This window comes from Ovis canadensis, chromosome 13, assembly GCF_042477335.2.
Source record: "Ovis canadensis isolate MfBH-ARS-UI-01 breed Bighorn chromosome 13, ARS-UI_OviCan_v2, whole genome shotgun sequence".
NCBI classification, from domain to species: Eukaryota; Metazoa; Chordata; class Mammalia; order Artiodactyla; family Bovidae; genus Ovis; species Ovis canadensis.
Window position 1 is genome coordinate 54,996,409 of NC_091257.1, and position 25,733 is coordinate 55,022,141.

At 44.5% G+C, this 25,733-nt stretch overlaps 1 protein-coding gene across 9 annotated transcripts in view; it reads right to left on the reverse strand.

The window, feature by feature from the left end:
• RALGAPA2 (Ral GTPase activating protein catalytic subunit alpha 2) overlaps window positions 1-25,733 on the reverse strand; it is a 277,106-nt gene that overhangs the window by 178,297 nt on the left and 73,076 nt on the right. For all 9 annotated transcript variants that reach the window (XR_011248179.1, XM_069547852.1, XM_069547851.1 and 6 more), the window contains exons 12-16: window positions 24,876-25,013; window positions 20,703-20,851; window positions 15,787-15,898; window positions 13,408-13,645; window positions 9,878-10,042 (exon numbers count right to left, since the gene is read on the reverse strand). Coding sequence is in view for 8 of the 9 variants with exons in the window: in XM_069547852.1 (XP_069403953.1) it covers window positions 9,878-10,042; window positions 13,408-13,645; window positions 15,787-15,898; window positions 20,703-20,851; window positions 24,876-25,013 (802 nt within the window). In the remaining variant the exon portion in view is untranslated. The remainder of the gene's footprint in view (window positions 1-9,877; window positions 10,043-13,407; window positions 13,646-15,786; window positions 15,899-20,702; window positions 20,852-24,875; window positions 25,014-25,733) is intronic.

Sequence of the window (25,733 nt, forward strand, 5' to 3'; positions counted from 1 at the left end):
GGTCTGTCCATGGAATTCTCCAGGCAAGAAAACTGAAGTGGGTTGCCATTCCCTTCTTCAGGGAATCTTTCCAACTCAGGGATTAAACCCAGGTCTCCTGCGTTGCAGGCAGATTCTTTACCGTCTGAGCTACCAGGGAAGCAGGGCCATGGTCTAAATCCAGATACTGTCAAGAAGCTGGACTCAGGGAACAAACAAAGGAAGGCAGGGTAGCAAGAGCAGACAGATCCACCACAGCCTCATCTTTCCACATTGTCTCTGCCCTTCTCTGATCCTGAAGAGCCAAGAGCTGTTCACTTCCCCACAAGAAACATGGGACATCCATAAACACCATGCTCCATACAGCATCCCAGATGCTGGCCCCCTACAGCTCTGCTCCCAGACTCCTCAGTATCAGGCAGAGGAAGCCAGATGACATCATCGGCTGTCCTTCCCACTGTTTTCTTTCCTTGTTCATTGTAATTATGCAAGACACTGACACCTTCTGGGAAGGGATTCTATTTGTTAATGAACCTACTTGTAAATCCAGTGTCAGCAGAGGGAGCCCAAGAGCTTCCTGCTTCTATCAGAAACAACTGGCACCTGCCAGTCTTTATGGACAGTGGGAAGAGCGGGCTTTATGCCCTTAAACGTGATGCCAAGAGCTGGTAGATGTTGGTTTCTGGGCTCTGAGCGGAAACAAATAAGGACTGGGCCAATGCTGGCAGCATCTTTCTCAGGATACAGAATATCGCCATCTGGTGGGATGAAGCCCAGCCTTGGGACTACGGCTTCTAAACACAAGTGTCCCCACCGGTCCTCAGACAACAGACGGATAAAGAGCCTGCAGGGCCAGCTGCTCTGCCTTCCCAACAGGCTGGCCTGATGTGGCTTTAAGGCTCTGCTTTTGTAAAAACGCTGATCGAGCCTTCTTAGGTGGAGGAAGTCCAAGCGTGCAGAAACCACAGGAACAGGTGGGATGGGAGACCTGTGAAGAGGGGGAGGGTGGAGGCAAATCCCGGTCGCAGGAACTGCCAGGCTGTGGGGTGGGTGCCCTGAGCTACTCCTGGACTCAGCTGTCACATGAAAGAGGGTGAAGGGAAAAAAAGCATGCAAATTCTCTTTATCCCGCAAGTTAAACACAATTTCCCAATTTGGAACTGGACATTTTTGCTCCTTTTCTCATATTTTGTCCTAAGTCTATACTCAATATTTGTTCTGTACAGATGAACAAATGACTACCAGAAACATTTTCTTCGTACTTTTTTCCTTTCTTTTTAAAACAGTTCTCGAGCTCCCCCTGCTGGCTTTTTTATTTCGGTTAAGGCTGTCCCTCTTCTCCAGGGTCAGATGCAGCAACTGCTCTTTCCTAACAAAACCATTTAACATTAATACCAAAAACTAAGATGATGGCATCTGGTCCCATCACTTCATGGCAAGTAGAAGGAGAAAAAATGGAAGCAGTGGCAGATTGTATTATCTTGGGCTTCAAAAATCACTGTGGATGGTGACTGCAGCCACGAAATTAAAAGACGCATGCTCCTTAGAAGAAAAGCTATGACAATCCTAGACAGCATATTTAAAAACAGAAACATCACTTTGCCAACAAAGGTCCATATAGTCAAAGCTATGGTTTCCCCAGTAGTCATGTATGGATGTGAGAGCTGGACCATAAAGTAGGCTGAGCACTGAAGAATTGATGCTTTTGAACCGTGGTGTTGGAGAAGACTTGAGAGTCCCTTGGACTGCAAGGATATCAAACCAGTCCATCCTAAAGGAAATCAACCCTGAACACTCACTGGAAGGACTGATGCTGAAGCTGAAACTCCTATACTTTGGCCACCTGATGTGAAGAGCTGAAAAACCTGAAAAATCCTCACTAGAAAAACCCTGATGCTTGGAAAGATTGAGGGCAGGAGAAGGGGGTGGCAGAGGATGAGATGGTTAAATAGTATCACTGACTCAATGGACATGAGTTTGAGCAAACTTGGAGAGATGGTGAAGGAGAAGGAACCCTGGTGAGCTGTAGTCCACAGGATTGCCAAGAGTTGGACATGACTTAGTCACTGAATAACAACACTGATATGCAAATATCAAGGTAGAGGATTATCTGATGTGCAAAATAGAAATAGGACCGTCTAAGTTAATAAAAAGGACATTATAAATGCTGGGAGGTCTAACACAGTCTCTGTTTTGAATATCACACCATTTAAATCACTTCAAGGGACTGAATTTTATCTCAGAATCACCAGATTACGCACATTCTCTCAAGCAGGGCTAAACTAGTAACCCAAATTCTAAAAGCACCAACTTTTTAGCTTCTTGAGAGGATACGTTACACAACGCTCATTACTAAATCACTGCTTTCTAAAGCGCACTCAAAGCACCATGACCAAATAAGGACTGATTTCATTTTTCCCCACTGAAAGAAGAGTTGGCATGATTAAATTAAGTGTGCAAACTCTTCAGAAACTTCAATTTATCCCAACCATCTGACTACTTTTCAAAGACATTTCATTCACTCTCTAATTTGAGGCTTCTTTAATCCATCTTACTAAACAGACTGAGATTCATTCTTCAATTACCAAAACTTCGGGTTCTGTTTACTCCTCATACAAGGTTGCACAAGCAAAATTAATCATGTAGTTTCCTAACTTCTAAAACACTGGGCACAAATCAACTTGACCCTATAAAAAGCACAAGAGACATAAATCAATTCAACATCTTGACGTGTCCCACAAGGACGCTGGGGACCCTGTTCATAAGCACGTTCTGACAACCTGGTGCTACCTGGAAGCCGAAAAGTCAGATGCAGAGGCAGCAAAGTGAGGCTTTCGATTAGGCCCCATTAAGCCTCCTTTGGAACAAGAGAAGATCATGACCCTCTAATTACAACCATTATAATATTCTCCAAAGAAACATAAAGCCTACCATCTGCATGGCCTGTGCTACACATTGATAAATGTCCAAATATTAAAGCAGTTAAAAGTGCAAAACAGCTGGAAAGAACTGTTTCCATTGAAGAGAAAAAAAAAAGGAAGTCACTGAAACTGCCAGTTTCACCCTCAATGTGTTCTTTTATGCAGCTATTCATACGAATTAACAGAATACAGGTGGTCGCGACTGTCCCACAATTCTGCTACAATCAAATAAGGTATCCCAAAGGGATCAGAATATCAGAGTGGATGAAGGTAAGGAATTGTCTATTGGTTATATTATTAAAACACATGTCGGTGAGACAAGAAACAAAACCAAGAAACGTTAACCAAAAAGAATACAAAGTTAGCCGATCGTCATCTATAGTAAAGAGGGGCAACTTTAAAAGTGTCTGTAGGACTTCCCTGGTGGTCCAGTGGTTGGGAATCTGCCTGCCAATGCAGGGAACACAGGAACAACAAAGGAAGCCACCCCAGTGAGAAGCCCTCACACTGCAAGTGAAGAGTAGCCCCTGCTCGCTGCAAGAGAAAGCCTGAGGACAGCAATGAAGACCCAGCACAGCCAAACAAACAAACAAAAAGTGTCTGTGTATTACGCACACACGGATGTATGCCTAGCCGACTACATCTGTATTTAGCAACAGGTTAGCGAGATAGGCCAGCACCAGAATTTAAAATGGAGCACACATTTAATCCCCTGGTGGGCCAACCCATAGGGGACATAAAATCTCCTACTGAGGACTGATACACGTCGTTCTGGGCCTGGGCCTTTAATACAACAGTCACCCGGGACCGTGGATCACTTTTCTAGTACAGCAGACATGGCATCAGACGAGGGAAGAGCTTGCACACTGTGGTTTTCAGATGAAACATCAGCAGATCATCCTTAAAGTCACTGTACCGCTAGGTCCTTTACGCCGTAAAACTAGGAGGAGGATGGTGAAGGCACAGAAACAGACCAAGCATGGCCTGCTTCATTCCACCCTAAATCGACAGCTCTCAAATCCCAGTACCATTGATGTTTTGGGTCAGACGGCTCTCTGCAGCAGCCTTGTGCATTGTAAGATGGTTAGCGGCATCCATTCCCTGGACGCAGGGAGCAGGACCCTGGCTTGATGACCACAAATGTCCCCAGACACTGCTAAATGTTCTTGGGGGGCATATCGTCCCCAGCTGAGAATCCCTGCTTGAAATCTTATTCAATTTCTGTTGGAACTGTGTACACACATATGGGAATTGAGAACCTGGGTCAACTAACATATAATAATGAATGAGAAAAAAAAAAAAACCTCCAAAATGGGATTACTAACAGGAAGACATTTCTTGTGAGAACATATTCTGGGCAAACTAGTTTTAAAAACAAACAAAATGGGGTGGGGAAAAAAATGGGATGTGAAAAAGGAACGCTTTTCACCTTATGGGCATATACCAGCCAAACAGAAAGCAAAACTAATTAAAATACTTTTTTAATCATCTCCAGCTCAGAGTATTTTTTTTTTTAAACCAAACTGTGAAGGAGTTAAATGTTCAATCAGTGGCCATCTTCTCGTGTACCATTCTTACTATTTTCCACCTTCAATATCTACTAGACAAAAAGAGCTTTCTAAGAAACGCAGTTCTTATTCTTCTACCATATTCTAGAAGTAAGTAACATGACATTTTATGTATTCATCAAGGGTATGTTGCTTTGCTAAACCAGAGTATGACATGATTTATTGCCACTCAAAGCCACAATGAAGCTATCTCCAATGTTAAATAAATACTAATCTATAATACTATCTTTCTGAGACCAAAAGGACATGAAAACACTTCCTTCTTCAGCAAGAAGATTCATTTGGGGATCACAGAGAAATAAGTAGACACAGACCTAATTATTCACTATAAATCCTTTTGTTAAGGTGTCCATGCTAATAATTACTTTTGATGCAACAACATCTTAATAAACCAGAAAGGGCAAGTATATAAATAATATGTAGCTGAACTCAATTTTACCTGGCTAAAGGCCGGGAATAACATTTCTTTTGAAAATTAGCAATTTTCACCATTGTTATTTTTTTTACTCAAATTGTTTTTACTACTCATTGTTATTTTTCATACTCAATAATCAGTATAAATCTGTGTAAACTGATCATTATTTTATACATGAATATGATTTATTCACTCCAACGAACTCTAGCCTGCATAACTTTTCCAGTTCATTCATTCTGAGGGAGGCCCAGCAAACACGCTAACACTGGCAGGCTCAGAACCACTAGAATTTTATGAAGATTCCCTTCCATTCTATAGGCTCCATATATAAGGCACACAAGGCTGGCATCACTGTTTCCCCCTCTTAAAAACTATGGTTCTCTGGACGTGTGGACACAGGGGGAGAAGGGGAGGGTGGGATGAACTGAGAGAGTACCATTGACATATATATACTATTATGTGTAGAACAGCTAGTGGGAACCTGCTGTATAAAATAAGGAGCTCAGCTTGGTGCTCTGTGATGACACAGAGGGGTGGGATGGGGGGCAGGAAGAAGTCCAACAGGGAGGGGATGTATGTATATACAGAGCTGATTCACTTCATTGTACAGCAGAAACTAACACAACATTGTAAAGCAATTATATTCCAATAAAAAAAGAAAAATAGTATGGTTCTCAGCTCAGAATACAAAGCCCAGATGCAGAAATCTGGTTGACTATTTAACTGCTACTGAGTGTCTTAACTACCTAGAAACAAGTGACATTCTTTGAAAATAAACGCCAAGTGCAATGGCCAGGCACACATGCGTGAGGCGGGGATATTGACAAAGGAAGGCAGACCCAGGGGCGAGCGAGCAAGCGGGAGGGGACACAGCCCAGGGACACAGTGGGACAGAAGAGGCAGTATTACAGTACCTGACAGCCTGTGGGAGCAAGAAGAGTAAGAGAGACCGGGGAAGAGAGCGCTCACGGTGTGGAGGAGGAGTGGGACGCTTTTAGTGGCGGGCAAAGCCTCAGAGAGGTGGGCACAGTTGCTGATAGACTGGCTTCGCTTAGCTTCCAGGAGAGACAAAGCAATAGAGTCAAGTGTCAGGAGAACATCAAGATCTTTCACTTCTTCCTTTTCCTTATTAGTTTTCTGGGCTCACTTTAAATATTCAAAGGAGGTCACTTCAGACTTTAAAGGAAGTTGGCACAACGCACAGGATTTAATAAGTCTCTAAATACAGCCAACTTTCAGTCATGCTGATGGCAAGGAGAACGGGCCATTCACAAATGATCAATCTCCGTTATAGAATGCCTTGTGTGTTGAGCCTTTCCTTTTTTTTTCCTGCTGTGTATCAGATTCGCGTTTGGGTCGTCTGTTTACTTGGGCAGACGTTATAACTAGTTTTCTCTTCTAAAAGGACCCAAACAAAAAGACCATGGTGAGGGTGGGAAGAATCTAACTTAAGATAAAAACTGTTTCATAAATAATCAGGCTTACTGAGACACGACTGCATTTAAAAGCAAATCATTTAGTAAATCAAATATCCTAAAAGCTCAAGAACACATAAAAGTCAACTTGCTGACTCAAGGATCTGACATTTGGGGGAAAAAAGTAAAAACCTTCATGAAACACAGCCTTTGAAATCACACTTTGTGCTGATTAAGTCCATAATTTCTTATTACAAACTTTAGGATGTTCTTAACTTTTCTGTATACTATATATTGCTACTCAAAACCATTTGAGGAAATGAATGGATGTAAGGAGGAAATAGGCCTCATACATATGAAACCATCATCAGGAAAACTAGTTTAGTCCTTAAAACAAAACTAGGAAGGTTTACTTACTGTATTATTTTCACATGATTTTATTTAACATTAATGAAATAGACCTACAAATGGTAGTGACGCTTTTGCAAAAGCAAACAAACTTCTTACTTTTCCTGTCTTTTCCCCATTCTCTGACTACCAGAATTCCCAGCTCTAGAGAACTGTCTGCAATGCATAATCATAAACATGTTAGATACTATTTACGTGAAGACAACTTCTGTGTAAACATCAAACTAACTTGACTTCAAATTTCCTGAAAGATGTGTCCATGTCTCAATGTCAGGGATGCTTCATTTAAAAAGTTTTCCTTTTAGAAATCAAATAATTGTGCAATTTCCTGAAATTGATCACTAGATATTTTAGAAATAATAAAATATAGGTTATTTTGTGTGGAAATCTGCTTTAACCATTCACTTTAGACATGTAAGGTTTTAGCATCATTCACACTCAGGAAAACAAGGTCAACTTTTTAATTCTCTAAGATTCTCCCTGCCTGTCCTTTTAAGGTGCAAACGAGTTAATTCTCTGTTAAATTAATCATCATTTCCTCACTCCACAATTGCTGATTTTATATTTCCTCTCACCACTATCACTGACATTTTCTCAGTCTAAGTATAGTCTGTGGGGCAAATTAGAATAATCTTATAATATTCTCTTACTGGGATTAGAAAAAAAGACACTTTCAAATAGGTCTTCCATAATAAACATCTTCATGCTAACAGTGCAAAACCTAATGTCATGAACTGCTGTTCCCTCATTAAAAGGGGGCCTCTACACAACCAAAATCTACCATGAGAATATTCTGGGCCTTCTCAGAAGACTAAAAATATGCAAAAAAAAAATTGAAGTGAGTAAAAATTCTAATATGTAGTCTAGGTAGATTACTTTTATAAAACAGTATGATAGAGTAAAGTCTTCAAAAATCATTGTCTTCACAGGCAACAAAAAGTCATAATATTTTAAAATTTTAAAAATATAGAATAGGAAATACACGTATATTCATTGTTGTTGTTTAGTCACTTTAGTCGTGTCTGACTCTTTGCAACCCTATGGGCTATATAGCCCATCAGGTTCCTCTGTCCGTGGGATTTTCCAGGCAAGAATACTGGAGTGGGTTGCCATGTGTATAAAATATTGGGTTGGTGAAAAAGTTCATTTGCGCTTTTCTGTAAGATTCTATGGAAAATCCAAATAACCTTTTTGGCCCGATACATGAAGATAAATATGTCTGTCCAACTCAATAGCTCTCATCTTCACTATCTGTTAAAGGTTAGGGTTCTAAGTGTTTTTGATTGAATGACTCCTACAAAGGTCAGGTTTATGGTTTTGAAGTGACACACTCTACAAGCACCTTTACTTGATTTTACTTGTTTCTGCATGGCTTCTCAGGCAATTGAGAACACTGCCAAACAGAAAGGCACAGAGGATTTTCTAAAACCTACCAGCACCTCTATTGTATCATTGGTCTAGAATACCTGTTGAAAAACAAAGGTGCAATCTCTCCTATGGCTGTACTTTGGCCAAGTAGTGGCACATAGAACATGCAACATAGAATCATTTGTCTATGATAACATGTTGAGAGGGCTTCCCTAGAAGCTCAGTTGGTTAAAGAATCTACCTGCAAGGCAGGAGACCCCAGTTCAATCCCCGGGAGAAGGGAATGGCTTACCCACTCTAGTATTCTTGGACTTCCCTGGTGGCTCAGACAGTAAAGAATCTGCCTGCAATGAGGGAGACCTGGGTTCAACCCCTGGGTCGGGAAGATGCCCTGGAGAAGGGAATGGCAACCCATGTTTTAAAAAGTGCTTTGAATGAGCACTTTTGTCATCTCTGTAATTCAAGGGTTGAGAGGGACAATAGGCAGTCTGGGAGGCTCAAGCATGGCAAGAACTCCTATTCTGATCCCTTTCAAGGATCCATTGGTGGAAGAGAAAGAAGACTCTAGGAGTTCGGATGAGAAAGGAAATAGTTGAGTGAGCCTTCCCCAAAGCTGCCTGTTTCCAAGAACTGGGCCTCTCCTCAGGAAGAGGATAAAGGAAGCAGTAAATGAGGGATAATGACCAACAAATATTATCGGAAAAACTATGAGGCAGTTATGGTTAATGTGTAATGTATTTCCATAAAAAAACAGGATTCTAAGGCATCTATTGGAAGCCTTGACTGAGCACTGGAAACTATGCAGAGTGTCAATGAATCTTTGGTTTATGATCACAGGAAACTGTGACTTTCTCTCTGCAGTCAACATGCTGAATATCAATTTCAACTGCATGGCATTATTGATGTGAAAAGCAAACCTACACGAATCTGTCTTAACTTTGGTTTTGTTTTTGATGCGCACCATTCTTAAAGTCTTTACTGAATTTGTTACAATATTGCTTCTGTTTCATATTTTGTTTTTTCTTGGCTGTGAAGCAGGTGGGATCTTTAGGACAGGGACTGAACCTGCATCCCTTGCACTAGAAGGTGAAGTCTTTTAACCACTGGACTGCCACGTAAGTCCCATACAGGAATCTGTGTTAAACTTAAGTTATAGCCTCAAAGTCACTGGGAGGGCTTGGAGCTTTATTTGTTCTTATCAAATACTGTATACAAGCTTATACTAAAGAGTTCTCTTTTTTAAGAATAAAGTGTAGCAACGGTGTGATTAACAGGAGGTTCCCATTCAAGTTCTTGTTAATTCTAACTGACTATATGGTCAACGTGTAAACAAACATGTAAGGTGCCATTTTCCAAAGAAGCAGAAAACGTAGATTCTTCCTCCAGTCCTGAAAACTGAAGCTTTAATCTCCTTTTCTTTGGTGGACTAAGTTTCCACGCTCTCTTAAGATGCACACTGAAAAAAACAGCAACGCAGCTGGCTGTGCAATTACCAAGAATCTGTCTTCCTCAAGGTTTAAACAAAATGCCAATTTTCTCTCTTTTGCACCAACATCTCACTTGATATTCACGTCTCAAGTTCTTTATCATGATGCAGAATTTAGAAATAAATAGTAAAAACCACGATTTGGAAGAGTGGACAGAAAGCTGAAAAGATATAGCAACATCTCAGTCAGTGAAAGGCCTCGAACTTAAGTTCTGAGTGGAATTTTAAAGCTGTTAAAAAACATCCTTATAAATCCATTAAAATCCTATAATTCCTATACATCCATTCCATGGAGAAATACTAGGACTTGCGCTTACCGGTTGCCTTCTGCCGGACAACGTTTCTGGCTTTCTCAACCCCTGGCACCCCGGACGTGGTGGCGCTCCTGAATCTCATGGGCTCGGCCACGTCGGGGTGGCTCCGCCAGCTCAGAGAAAAGGACCTCCCCACGGTGCTTCCTTTCTGAGAATCTGGAACATAGCCTATGAGACAAGAAACACAATCCAGGGGCTGGTTTTTTCATGATTCCTCCCCTAGCCCATGCCGCTCAGCAAACCCCCTACATAGAGTGATGTATAATCAGCAGGTTCTCCTGCAGCAGACTGGGTACCACTTCCTACACTGCAATTTAGGAGGTGAGTCATCCATCAGGCAACTGAAAATTCCTGTTGCCAAAGTATTTTTCAAGCCCCTTCAATGGTCTCAAGAAAGTTCTCCTATCTTCACAGCACTCATTCCGGTGTACAAAAACATGAATACATCTTTCTCAATGTAAGAACAATGTCAAATGAACCACACCACTGCTCCCTGTGTGTATTAGTCACTCAGGTGTGTCTGACTCTTTTCAACCCCATGGACTGTAGCCCACCAGGCTTCTCTGTCCATGGAATTTTTCAGGCAAGAATACTGGAGTGGGTTGCCATTTCCTTCTCCAACTACTGCTCCTGGGACACTCAAAAAAATGCTTCTGTAAATCAGAAAATGAGAGATCACTGATTTTAGAACAGTATTCTGTCCTGCAGACACAAACCTCTCCACAAATCCCCAAGAGAAATGTGCGCCCATAAACTCTAATTATAGTCAAGCGAGCAAAGTCAACAAAATGCTACAAACAATAAAAAATCCTTTTTAAGTGAAGCTCGGAAACAGTAAACTGTTGAAGATCTGGGATTCGTCTTTTCTTTTCTCCTCTCATACTGCTCTAGACAAATATCTCAAGTCAGTGGTCAGGGATCAAAACGGATACAGAAGAAAAGAGAAAGAGACACTTAGAGGGTTCTGGGCACATGGCTGGCGGATGCCACCTGTGGTTCATTTGCACACCCAGATTCTTCTGAGAGTGTACTTTGTTTCCACAAGTCTACTGCTTGTACAGCAAGGATTTCTACAGTAAATATTTATATCCATTTTTGGAATAAAGCAACATGAATAAATCAGAAATATTTGTCACGGTCATTAAATAACCAAATTTGTTCTGTATCTGTCCATAAATAGCATTTTTTTAAAGTTGTTTACCTTCCCAAGGCAAGCTCATCTCTGACAAGCCTAGGAATCTGTGCTCACACGGTGGGAGGGAAGAGAATATTCTGGGGGTTCAAAGGGAGGGAGGATCATAAGAATTTGAGGAGTTGGGGAATGTGCTGAGTTTTGAGAAGATCCTTACTTTGTCTCAGCCACTCCCTCCATCCTGAAAGGTATCCTCGTCAGGTAGACTCTGCTGGGCTGAGAGCCACAGTCTTAGGAAACCAAGTTCTTGGATGGAAGCATCCTGACCCTCCTGGACTCCGGGTTTACACAGCGACCCTCAGAGCTGCTACAGAGGTCACTACAGAGGCCCAGGGCCCAGGCTCTGGGCTCCCTGCCCTCACTTCATCCCATATCTCCACTCTTATATATATATTTTTTAAGGAAGGGGCTCTGTATCGCTTCAACGAGGGAGAAAAAAAAAGGATCTTCTGCCTAAAGTATGTGCAGACATCACTGCAGTAGACAGTCTAGACCTAAACTGGGATTGGACAGTTTCCGGGAATGCCCCAGACCTCAGATAGCTAGTTGTGGTTTCTCGCTGACTTGCTCTTACTAACTGATGCCCCGGGGAGCTACTCACAGATGGCAGTGGAGGCATTCTAGGAACCAGTCATGTTAATTACATGTCTCTGCGGCTATCGAATCATTATAATTGGTTCGCACTTCCTGTATCCCACATCCTCTGTCATCCTCTCCCCCACTGACTCTGAGCTCCAACACATTACATACTTTGGCAGCAAACACTGGCCAAGCAGAGATCTGAAATGCACTTGAGAATGGGCTCACCCTCCCGCTGCTCCTGGACCCCCTAAGCCATTAGGTGAACAGCTTGAGCAAGCCTGCAGGGGTGAGGAAGCACATTCAGCCCCTTCACCTCCGCTACTGCAGTTGACAGCTGGCCAGCCCGACAGCAGAGCTGTGAGCAGGTCACAGCCTGGCTGATGGCAGGTGCAGCTGTGAGGCCAGCAGATCCATCCCAGGGAGGCCAACCCTGACTGCCAATCCCTAAAATCATAATTTAAATAAACAGTGTTATTTGAAGCCATTATATCTTGGGGTTGTCACATGGCAAAGCTAACTGACACAACCATTGTGGAGGTTGCAGTTGACCATGCCAGGTAATGTGCCCTTTGGGAGTCTTTGGAGAAAAAACTCCTCTCAGATCCTAGGACCTGGAAAAGCCAGGCAAGTAGGTTGTTTACACCTTCTGCCCTCAGTGATGCTCTGATGCTACCCTGTTGATGATCAGAGTCAAATCTGCCCCCTCCCTGCCTCCCCGCGCAGCCCCGAGGCTCTTCACCTGCATCCTTGCATTTTATCCACCTGCTGGAGCTCCGACACTGTTCATTCTGTCCCAGCATCCTTAGATATTCTATCTATTGCATTACGTGTATTTCTATGAGCAGACTCAAAATGGTTACATAATAAGCTGGAGGACAGGGAATTAACCCAAGGACTGTGTCACAGCCTTAAAAAACGTAACCAGGATGGACTTCCAAAGTGTCATCTCAAAAGACACCATCACTGATGTTCCCAGCTGGATCTGACTCCAGGTCTCACTATAGTTCTCACCCTGAAACAGAACAAAGCTAAACAACTTCATGGGAAGCACTCAGAATCCTCCACCTTCCCCAGGAAGGCAGCAGAAAAGATGACAAATATTGGGGTGTCTTGAGTGGGACTTGTCTGGCTTTGATTTCCAGCTTTACCACTTCTTAGCTGTGTGACCCCCAAAACGAGCCAATCTCTATGGACTCTGTTCTTGAGTGTCTGGTCTGTGACGTGGGGAGAGTGGCATGGATTTCACAGCCTCCTGTGAGGGTGATGGCAGAGGTGTCCCCACCTCCACTGCTATCACTACAGCTCTCAGTCCTCCTCCTCCCTCCTCCTTCCCCCACAGCCCCTGCATCCATCCATCATCCTTAGGAAGGGGACACAGCTAGGATATGTGACTGAATGCCACTGTTAAAAAGACACCATTGGTTCAGCTGATGCAACTCCAAGCAATGACTGCCTGGGGTTTAATACACACTCCTACTCAGCCTCAGACTTCCCAGGTGGTGCTAGTGGTAAAGAACCTGCCTGGCAATGCAGGAGACATGGAGACGTGGGTTTGATCCCTTGGTAGGGAAGATCCCCTGGAGGAGGGCACAGCAAACCACTCCAGTATTCTTGCCTGGAGAATCCCATGGACAGAGGGGCCTGGCGGGCTACAGTCCATAGGGTCGGAAAGAGTGGGACACGACTGGAGTGACTTAGCATGCATGCATACACTCAGCTCAGACACCCGGGGTCACCAGAGGGGCCAGAGATGGAATACCTTTGCCTCGCTGTTTCTTTTCCTTCTGTTCACTTAACTTGTCCAGAGGTAGATTGGTCATCTCAACTCCGTACACTGTCCTGGCCAGCACAGCCGTCAATGAGTCCATGATGCTGGCCCATTCATGGATAAGCTCCTCCCAGTCCGTGAGGGAGGAAAGCACCCCAAGAAAGTCATCCCAGAGTTCCCGGGAAACGTACACGCAGAGGTTTGCTCGGATCCAGGCCACTATGAGCGTCTGAAAACGATGGATCGATGAAAGAATTCAATAGTTACTTGGAAGAAGTGTGCTTTTGACAAAATACTTAAAATTAGTATTAGTATGGTAAAAGTGAAAGAGGAGAGTGAAAAAGTTCGCTTAAAGTTCAACATTCAGAAAACTAAGATCGTGGCATCTGGTCCCATCACTTCATGGCAAATAGATGGGGAAACAGTGGAAACAGTGTCAGACTTTATTTTGGGGGGCTCCAAAATCACTGCAGATGGTGATTGCAGCCATGAAATTAAACGACGCTTACTCCTGGGAAGGTAAGTTATGACCAACCTAGACAGCATATTAAAAAGCAGAGACGTTACTTTGCCAACAAAGGTCCGTCTAGTCAAGGCTATGGTTTTTCCAGTAGTCATGTATGGATGTGAGAGTTGGACTGTGAAGAAAGTTGAGTGCCAAAGAATTGATGCTTTTGAACTGTGGTGTTGGAGAAGACTCTTGAGAGTCCCTTGGACTGCAAGAAGATCTAACCAGTCCATTCTAAAGGAGATCAGCCCTGGGATTTCTTTGGAAGGAATGATGCTAAAGCTGAAACTCCAATACTTTGGCCACTGCATGCAAAGAGTTGACTCATTGGAAAAGACGCCGATGCTGGGAGGGATTGGGAGCAGGAGGAGAAGGGGACGATAGAGGATGAGATGGCTGAATGGCATCACCGACTCGATGGACGTGAGTTTGAGTAAACTCTGGGAGTTGGTGATGGATAGGGAGGCCTGGTGTGCTACAATTCATGGGGTAGCAAAGAGTCGGACACAACTGAGCGACTCAACTGAACTGAAGTCAAATTTTAAAGTAAAAAGTGTTACGGGGTATTGAGTTTAATTTCTGAAAATGCATCTGATCAATGGCAATCATGACTTGAGCTACTGTGAAATCAGTTATCATTTTTAACAAAGATATTGATTTGAAACGATGCTAGTATCTGAGGCTGGTCCTGGCAGGACCTGGGGAGCCTGTTCTGTCTTCTGAGACATTCTTGCCCCCATCTCTGCAGGGACCTTTCCCACAAGTAAACCTCCACCTGCCCCAGCTCCTGCCTGACTTGCAGCAGATGACTCATGCAGACCCTCTGCCCACCAGGCCCCAGTCTGCTCAGCTCCTCCCCTGGATGCTGGACGGGCACCGAGGGGTCCCTGCTCTCCCGAGCATGGCCCCCACTCTGCTCCCAGCCTCCTCCTCAACCTCTGCACTTTTGTTAACCCCACATCACCTTGACACCCTGCCCATCCAACTTCCCTTACTCCTACCCATCAGCATGGAAACATGATCTAATCCTTACTTATTGCAAAAAAAAAAAAAAAAAAAAAAACCTTACAAAGTTCCCTTGAATCCGGTGAACCCTGATGCCCCCTCGAGCTACAGCCCTTTCTTCCCCTTTCAAAGCAAATTTCTTAAAAGAACTGTCTGCACTCATTCATCTTCCACACTCATCCATGTTCCACACTCACTCCACCCTCTGCCAGCCCACCTTCCACCTGGGTCTTGGTCCCCATTCTCGCGGCTCCAGGGCCATCTGCTCACTGTTTAGCCCAGACGTCTCTGCTGCCTTCCAGGCCTTTCTATCTGCTCCCTGGAAGCCCACGTGCACGTCCTGGGGGCACCATCCTTCACCTCCACCATCAGGGAGATGGCCTTCTTTCTCTCTGACACATCCCCTCTCCCCAGGTGATCCCACTCAGTCCTGAGGCTTTAAACACAATCGCTAAGCACACCGACAGCCCTCACACCTGCATTCCTATCTTAACATCTCCCATCCTACCCACACACCCGTGCTCTGTCTGTCCTGCACCTCTTCAAATCCACCTGGCCTAAGGCCAAGGCCATCAGCACTTGCTGTCTTCCTAACTTCTAGTAACCTTAAGGAAATCAAGAGAGGAAGCAGATAGCAGAGAGCTGGGAAGGCCTAAAGGCCCAGCACTAACCATAAAGACTGATTACAACCCTCAAGAGAACATTCAAGAAAGAAATTTTCTAGTTAAATTTCTAGAAACTTTTTAAAGGCAGTCCAATTTTACTCTTGAAATTCTCAATGATTAACTGATTTGCTGAAAAAATCTGATTCATTTCTTACATTTGCAGTGTTTTAATTAAAAAAAAAAAAGACTTACCCTAAACAGTAACCCTGCCAAGCTCTGGGCAAACAAGTCCTTGATTTGTTTATCCTTTGGCTTCTGCATGACAGCTTCTGTTATCCTGAGCAGTATTTGCAACATCTGTTCCCTGGGCCACCGAAAATCAAAACTCATGTTATTAATCACACCTCCAAAGCACTTACACATATAGGTACAAGAAATTCTCGTAAGAATTCAGCAAAATGGATAATCACATGTTATTCAAAAGTATAAAAAAGGCTGAGCACTGAAGAATTGATGCTTTTGAACTATGGTGTTGGAGAAAACTCTTGAGAGTCCCTTGGACTGCAAGGAGATCCAACCAGTCAATCCTAAACAATATCAGTCCTGAACATTCATTGGAAGGACTGATGCTGAAGCTGAAACTCCAATACTTTGGCTACTTGATGCAAAGAACCAATTCATTGGAAAAGACCCTGATGCTGAGAAAGGTTAAAGGCAGGAGGAGAAGGGGACGACAGAGGATGAGATGGTTGGATGGCATCACCGACACAATGGACATAAGTCTGAGTAGGCTCCGAGAGTTGGTGATGGACAGGGAAGCCTGGCATGCTGCAGTCCATTGGGTCACAAAGAGTTGGACATGACTGAGCGACTGAACTGAAGTGAATTCAAAAGTATCTGAATGCCAATTACAGAATGAACACCTTACTTATCAAAATAAACTACTTTATGTTACCATGGTTCAACAAGTATGTCTCCTATGCCCAAATCAACAGACAGGATCACAAGGGTCTCACCCTAGCCTGACTCCCTCCCCTTGTAAAAATGGGGGTGAGGCTGTTTCTCCGGCTGTATCGGCCCCTTGAAGGCACTCAGCGGAGAGCTGTGCTTAGGTGAACTTAAGCAGCACTCTTACATTTTCACATCCATGATTTTACCTAACCTGAGAAGTCCGCCTATTGTGACAGAAAATAATGCGGACTTTCTGGGGAGGTCTGCAGCTGGCAGTGTCAGGTGGCCAAGCCCCAGAGCACTCCCACTGGTAGGAAGGAGGGTTGGGAAAGGTCACCACTGGGTGCTCAGGCCGTGGAGCTTTCTGCCTGGAAGACCCCGACTCTGCGCACAGTGCTGGCCCCCTCTACCACTGAAGACTGTGGTCACCACACCTCCATCACAGCGCTCCATGGAGAAGGGGGTTTTATGTGAAAGGTCTTTAAAGAGTATAAAACACTAGGGACAGGAAATAACACCTCCCATTGTGATTGCTGTTGCTTAGTCGCTAAGTCGTGTCTTCCTGATCCCATGGACTGCAGCATGCCAGGCTTCCCAAGATAGAACTCTGCATAGGCAGCAGTCTTTGGGGGAAGAAAGCCCATGTATTTCCTTTTCATATTATGGAATCATTTATCCTGAGCCCTTTGTTGTTTTCCAGTCACTCATTTGTGTCTTCACAACCCCACGGACTGCAGCACACCAGGCTTCCCGGTCCTTCACCAACTTCCAGAGTTTGCTCAAACTCATGTCCATCGAGTCCATGATGCCATCCAACCATCTCATCCTCTGTCATCCCCTTGTCCTCCTGCCCTCAATCTTTCCCAGCATCAGGGTCTTTTCCAATGAGTCAATTCTTCGCATCAGGTGGCCAAAGTATTAGAGCTTCAGCTTCAGCATCAGTCCTTCCAATGAATATTCAGAGTTGATTTTCTTTAGGATTGACTGGCTGGATCTCCCTGCAGTCCAAAGGACTCTCAAGAGTCTTCTCCAATACCACAGTTCAAAAGCATCAATTCTTTGGTACTCAGCTTTCTTTATGGCTCAACTCTGTGCTATGGTGACAAATTCTCTTGCACAGCCAGAGGGCGTTTTTCTCTTACAGCTGAGGTACATCCTTCATGTGTTTCCCCAGATGCCATGGAAACAGAGAGCAGGTTATCTTCTGCATAAGGGAGAGAAATCACCAGGTCCCTTTAACTACTTGTTCAAGATCTTGTGCATGAATCACTTGTTTATCCTTGAAATTTTGTCCTCATTAGCAATAAAACCAAGAATCAGTCCAGGTCGGATAATGAGATCTCAAATCTTGGCTCCTTTAGACCGCTCTCACGTTCCTGCATGTTGAAACAGTGCTTTCTCTGAACACCGTGCTGGATCCCATTCTGCAACTCTAGGCTCTCCTACCCTGCTCTGGGTGACCCTGTCTGACTCCCATCCCAGTCTGTGTAGGCACCCCCGCTGAGCCTGCCCGTCCGGCCCCCAGGCCAGGGATCTTGCAGGCTCGGGAGAAGAGCTCTGGGGTGAGGGGGGCCTATGCACACACGCCTGGAACAGCCAGTGACTTTGAGGAGGACGAGGGAAGAAACGCTGCAGGGCTGGGGACAGCTGGTGGCCCACCCTGTCCAGGGTCCCCATGGGCTTGTCACAGCTGGAGGGCTGCACCTAGGGTCAGCTCTGCCTGTGCGCCTTCTGTGATGCTCAAGAGAAAGAAAAAGAGCCCCATCCACACCATCTGGCAAACTGAGAACAAGAAACATAGTAACTTTCCAATAAAACCCCAGCCCCAGTCACTGCTATCAAAAAACAGTCCTGATGGAGGCTAAGGCTGACACGGACAAGGGGACAGGTTTAACCTCTGAACCTGAGAAAACTTGGGAACCACAACATTCCCACACAGAGTCTCCTGGAAGAGAATGAGGGTGCAAAACGACCTCTGGTTTGGCAAATTCATTGCTCACAACTCTGACTTCCGCTTGCTCCTTTGTGTTTTGTGAAACACTGGCAGAGGTGGGCTGGGGTGGCAGGCAGGGGGTCAACTCTTCCTGTCTCTTCGTTTTCTACTTCATCCTCATCTCTTCACACACTTGCCCAGCCCCATACAAGCTGTCCCCTCTTTCAGGGTCACTTCTCAGCACCTCCCGGGCTACAGCCTGGTCTGGGCCACAGAGGCTGGGCTCCACGCACTGTCTCTCCTTCCCGTGGCACACACGTACATCGGGTAGCGTCACATTGTCGCATACAGGCGGAGGTGGCAGGAGCCTCCCTGCAACCGGAGGGCCCTGGGCACTGGCTCCCCCCTCCCACCCGCCCACTGCCCAGCATCCACCTCACCACACCGGCTGCCGTCTTGTCCTGCCCGGGATCTACCAGGCCTGCGACCTGCAGTTCCTCCCCGTGGGGATGTTCTTCCTTCCCAGCCCCACTCAGAGAGGCCTCCCCGGCCTCCAGGCTGCCCACCCCAGCTTTACTGCTGGACCTGCCTGACCTGGCCCCTGGTTTCCTCACATCTCTCAGGCCCATGAGGACCGAGGCCTCTCAAAGGGCAAGGACCCGGTTCGTCAAGTTCACCCTCCATCCTCAAAGGAGAAAGCACCCAAGTTATTTACAGCATGAAAGAAGGGAGGGAGGGAACTCAGGGCTTGTCTGGTGCTTCAATACACAGGAGGGTCTGCTGCTGGGGGAATCAATCATGTCCTAGGCTATGCTCTGCGGACTTTTTTCTTGGGGAGTATTTTAATCTATACCAATATTTTGATTTTTAGAATACTTTTACCTGGAAATCTATGAATTATTAAAGAAACAGAGTTGTTTCATTTTCTAGAATTTTCACCCTCAAAAAGATGGTCAAAAATACCAAAATATTACTGATACACTGGTACACAGAACTCGTAAGAGTTTTCAAAGGAAAGAAAAGCATCAGAAACACTTGATACAGTTGGTCGAAGGGGCAGGCATTTCAGCCAAAAGCTATCAGCGTCGCTCATACTTTCATCACTGACACAGCTGTGAACTCGTTAAAATCGCCTTGCTCACCCCTGTAATGTTTTAATGATGGCTCCTCGGTTTAAAAGTCTGGGAAAGATGGTCCCAGAAGGTACAGCTTTGAATGATCCTTTTTTGACGCTGGGGGTTCCTGAATTTGTGAATGTTCTGCCCAGTCGGCTTCCTCTGAGCCCACCCCCTCCTCACCTGAGAAAGAGAAGGGCCGGACCTGATACCCTGGAGGTCCTGCCGGCTCAGTCCTGCCGCATCCCTGGGGTTTCCCCAGACAGACCCTCCCATGGCTCCCTGAGCGCCAGCTCCACCATCCAGACCATAGGCTGGAATTGGGGACCTTGAGCACTTCTGGGGGGCAGGTGCCCCCAGGGGTCTGACTGTAGGGAGGATGCTGACTGCGGCCAGGCAGGTGGTGGTAGCAGGGAACTGCTTGGGTGGGAGGGACTTGCAAGGACTGGACTGGAGAAGCAGAAGTATTACTACGAGACTATCCTCCTCACACAGGAGGGAAGAGGAAGGGGTGACGGGCTCCAAGGCTATTGTCTGAGCTGAGAACCCCGGGAGCACCCCACGGGCTGGAGGGATACATAGACGCCCCTCACAGGAACTCTCATGCACTGCTTACCTCTGGGGTATCATCAACACAAAGACACCAAACAAAAAAACAGCAAGCAGGAAGGAAACACTTCACATGAGCGTATTTCACGACGTCACTGCAGTTCAGTGCACTCTGATAATGTATCGCTTAAAACAATCATTTTCCCAAAATAAATTCGGGAAAACTTCAACTTTACAGCAATAAAATCAGCTTAGAAGTGTTTTGGAGCGATTAGCCAACCCTCCTGGGATTATGGATTATGATATCATCAACCACCAGTTACTGCTTTTACACAAAACTTGCTTGATGACAGTTTAAAATGCAAGAATCTGCTATTACATCATAGGATTGCTTACTTTTAATTTGAGATTAAAAAAATAATAATAATGAAAACAAATGAACTATCAAAGTACTGGATACTTACCTTCATAATTCACCGACATGTTACAAAAGACTGATTATCATCTCATGGTTCACTTTGTAAACCTATTTAATAAGTGGAGGCTTTCACATTTTTAATCATTACATTGAAAACAGAAACATGTGTTTTACGATATTAATTAATTGAAAATACACTCACCAGGTTGTTTTATTCATTGTCAGCTCCATTATCATGCGCCTAAAGATAATCAGAACAGCTTTGCAGGCATCAACTTGCTCCTTCAAGAGCATCGGAACCTCCACACATGGCTCCAGCAAAAAGACGTTTGCAGCATTTGTCAGAAATACCTTAAAACCAACAAATGTTATGTGAGAAAATACAAGTAAACAGATTTTGGTGTATGTGTGCTCAGTAGTGTCTGACTCTTGTAACTCCATAGACTGTAACCCCCCAGGCTCCTCTGTCCATGGAATTTCCCAGGCAAGAATACTGGCATGGGTTGCCATTTCTTTCTCTAGGGGATCTTTCTGACCCAGGGATCAAACTCATGTCTCTTGTATCTAGTGCATTGGCAGGTGGATGGATTCTTTACCTCTGTGCCACCCGGAAAGCCTCAGTTCACCCCTCAGAATCGATTTAATACTGACATCTGAAAGACCTTTTCTAGAAAAATAACTGCTATCACTTAGGGCCTTCCCAGGTGGCTCAGCAGTAGAGAATCCACCTGCCAATGCAGGAGACGCAGGTTTAATCCTTCGGTGGGGAATTTCCCCTGGAGAAATGAATGGCTACCCACTCCAGTATCCTTGCCTGGGAAATCCCATGGACGGAGGAACCTGGCAGGCCACAGTCCATGGGTCACAAAGAGTTGGACACAACCTAGCACACACACACATTAATATTACAACTTTGGAAACATTTGAGTCAGAAAGGCTTCTGGAGATTTCTTTTTGACGTCCTCTAAGACAGGAACATCATCTGTGGGTAAGTATTCCTGGTGGGGTAGGGGTGGGTAGCGGGGCGGGTGGGCAGGGAAGGCAGGGGCACAGTAGTCAGATAGTGGCTGGAAAAAATGACCTGATTCTCACTGAGTCTCCACCTTCGCTGACGTGAAGGCCTTGCTGACAGGAGGCAGCCAGTGCCACTCAAGGGGCAGCCAGCAAGTGGGCAAAAGCACACGGCCAACACTGCCCATCTTCCAGGAACATGGATTTCCAATATGAGAAACACGTAATGCCGCAGAATACAAAACTCAAGGGAATCTTAGGATAAAAACTGAGACATCAAAAAAATGTAGGTAGTCCACCAAGTGCCCCGTGCTCTGCCTCATACCTTTAGGATACAAGTTTCCTGTCCTGTACCATCAGTGATGCGAAGAGCTGACTCATTTGAAAAGACCCTGGTGCTGGGAAAGATTGAAGGCAGGAGGAGAAGGGAATGACAGAGGATGAGATGGTTGGATGGCATCACCAACTCAATGGACAAGCTCTGGGAGTTGGTGATACACAGGGAGGCCTGGCGTGCTGCGGTCTGTGGGGTTGCAAAGAGTCAGACACAACTGAGCAACTTAACTGAACTATCAGTAGAGAACTGGGAAAAGCAGGGGTCCAGGCTGCCCTGTAGGGAGCCACTGCTCTGCTGCAACAGAGCAACGTGCTATCATTTATGTGGAAGACGCTCTGACCGCCCCCCCTCGAGTCAGGACATTCTGAGCTGTCAACTCGGTGACAAGGATGGATCCTCTCTACCTTCTAGAGCTACAGTCCCTCTTGGTTCTTTCTGTTCAACAGCCCAAATACCAAGGATCTGGGAAAAAGCAGAGCTGGCTCACTTGTGGATGAAATCCATTTAATACAACATCTCAAAACAGATGCACAAACTAACCAGAGGAAATGAACACACTCAAAAGTCAAGAGGGCAAACTAAAATGTTGGCAGCCTCTGTGATTATTTTATGTGAGATTAAAATGCATCATGTCTCAATCTTCTAGGAAGAATCACACAATAAGCACTATAAGAGTTGATAACAGATGATAGCAGCAATTGTGAAGAATTTACTAGCCTTCAAGTTAAGAAAAAAGAAAGCAAAGAACCTTTAGACTAACAAACTATAGCAGTTTAAGTGACAATGTTTTTTTTTCAAAGTGTGCCATAGATGGTATATTGCAATACAGATCCTTTTTAATTCATGTACTTGGCTTCTTGATTGAATGTTAAACCTTTGCAAATTCCAAAGTGAGGAGTCTTCATATAGTATACTTCTTTCATTTTACTTTTTAAGAAAACATCAAAAATGCAAACTAGGGACTTCCATGGCAGTCCACTAGTTAAGACTTCACTTTCTAATGCAGGGGGTGTGGGTTCAATCCCTGGTTGGGGAGCTAAGATCCCACACGCCTTGAGGTAAAAAAAAAATATTTTTTAAAAGAGGCAATATTATAACAAACTCAATAAAGACTTTTTAAAAAATGGTCCACATAAAAAAAAAGTCTTTTAAAAAAATGCCAGCTCCTTGAGTATTTATTACCATGTTAGTATCAGTTAGGGAAAAAAAATAAATCAACAAAATTAATATACCCAAACTGTATTTGTCAAAGCAACTATAAAACAGTCTCATCTTATCAAACCTCCATTCGGCTGCTTTTTCCTAATTAACCAAGTCAAGGACCAAGGTACTCAATGAAATGAGAACAAAAACAGCTGTTTAAACTGAAAAAAATTTTAAAGCTCTAGAGCTATATAATCAAGTCGAAATATTTTTCCTGGTTCATATAAATAGATGTAACTTCTTCTAGAAAACAAATAACTCATCTGAACTCAGGGTAAAAATAAGCACTTGCAACCCTATGGGCTGACTGTGGGATGGCTAACCATGGCAGCTGGGCAGTGAGCTGGAAGGAAGGGGCAGGACAGGGACTCCTGAGAGCTTCCTCTAGTGGGCGCACAGATAACACTGATGAGCTGAGCCAAAGTCCTCTGAAGCTATTCATTTAAAATCATCTTGATTTTTTTAAGGTAATTTCAGACTTGCCAAATTTCAATGAAAAAGGAGAAAATTCATTAGTTACAGTATGTGCTGTACCGTGTACTTAAGTCACTCAGTCGTGTCCAACTCTTTGCGACCCCATGGACTGTAGGCTGCCAGGCTCCTCTGTCCACAGGATTCTCCAGGCAAGAATACTGTAGTGGGTTGCCATGCCTTCCTCCAGGGGATCTTCCCAACCCAGGGATCGAACCTAGGTCTCCTGCATTGCAGATGGATTCTTTACCATCTGAGCCACCAGGGAAGCCCAAGAATACTGGTGTAGGTAGCTTATCCCTTCTGTAGGGGATCTTCCAGACCCAGGAACTGAACCAGGTCTACTGCAATGCAGGCAGATTCTTTACCAGCTGAGCTACCAGGGAAGCCACATAATTACAGTATATGAAACTGCTAATTAACTTGAAAACCAAAAGGATCCCATGATAAGGAATCCTCTCAAGAGACAGATGACAAACACAGCATCACTGAAAACTGGGTACCATGCACGCCACACCCATGAGTGCCTTCCCCCGACCCTAAGCCTGGCCTTTGCGTGGGAGGCTTAACTGGACAGCTGAATGTAGATATGGGGAGGGCCAGGGAGTGGGGGAAAGAGAGTGACCCTGTGTTTTAACTTAGACTTCTGACAACCTTCAATAGGGATTGAGGTAATGCCCTAATCCCTATTTTTGAGATTAAGTCTCCAAGTCTGGGGAGACTGAGTGAAAGGCAAAGGTGCTCTTTCCAATGTTCCCAAATGGTATTGGTGCTAGTTCATATATTTATTCAGATAAATGTCTAAAAATCACTGCATTACTCAGTATTCTTCATAAACACAGGCAATTTCTAAGATGCATATAACTTATTACATAATCATAATCACCAAGCTTCTCTTACAAATTAGAATCCAGGTAACTCTGTGCTCAGTTGCGTCCAACTCCTTGCGACCCCATGAACCATAGCCCGCCAGGCTCCTCTGTCCATGGGATTCTCCAGGCAAGAATACTGGAGTGGGTTGCCATTCCCTTCTCTAAGGTAACTCTCTACTTTTTTATCTCAGTCATTTTTTTTAATCTGTCATTGAGTTTAAATCTCAGTCATTTTGCATTCACTGTATAACAACCCCTTTCAGAAAATTGTAACCAGTTCAGATGTCTCCTTTGACTAAAGAAAAAAAACTTTACAAATTGAAGGTGGGTAATCAGGAAGAAAATTAAGGATGAGAATTTAAGGGCTGTTTACTCATGCATAGCTAAGAAGATCACCAAGCTTTATAATGACATTACCCCAATAAACAAAACGTTCAAACTGACTCTGCTGGGGGCCCTCCCATCTGCGGCCTGCACGTACCTGCAGCATTGCCTGGGCCCCAGCCTTCACATTCTTATTCTCCTCTTCCATCACACACCCTCTGCTCACGGCACTGGTGAAGGAGTAAGACCGTCCCCAGCTGGAAGACCGCTTGTGACCGGAACCTTCAGAAGAGGTCTTTGGAAGACAACAGTCAGTCAGCAGAGTGGGAAAGGACAGGTCATGTATTTAATTCCTCATGCTCATGAGAGTTCATGAGATTACAGGTTTTACATGCACGCCTCTTTTCCAATGTGTTCACCATCCATCACCTAAAATAGTACTGAGTGCTCAGGATGTGCTGAAGAAATAGATACTGCTTGTCCAGTGACTGAATGAACATGACTGTTGATTTGCTTTGACCTCATGACTAGTTGTTAAAATGATTCACCAATATTGAAAAAAATCAAATTGTGGAATTAATATAGATATCAAAAAGTGACATACCTTTGGTTATAAGTATTTTTTTAATGTTTGGTGTTAATTGCCATGACAACATTCACTTTTAGAAATAAATCTCAGACTAGATGTCAAAATAGCATGCCAGAAATCCATGTACAACCTAAGTTTCTTTTGTGCGTCAAGCAGAGGCCCACTCTGTCGTTTTGGATTTATCCCATCTGTATCTTTATCTAACGTGGAATGAAAGGTCCACCTTGCCAGCACCCCTGGTGGCTAGGACACCACCTAGCCCTGCAACAAGGCTCCCAGTGGAGACTGCACATGGGGTTCATCCTTTCAAGCGTGTCATGTTGGACTGCTGCCGGTATGGACTGCCATACAAGGAAAGTCTGCCAAAACGTTAGTTTAACAAATGCATGCGTGCATGCTCAGTCACTTCAGTCATGTCTGATTCTT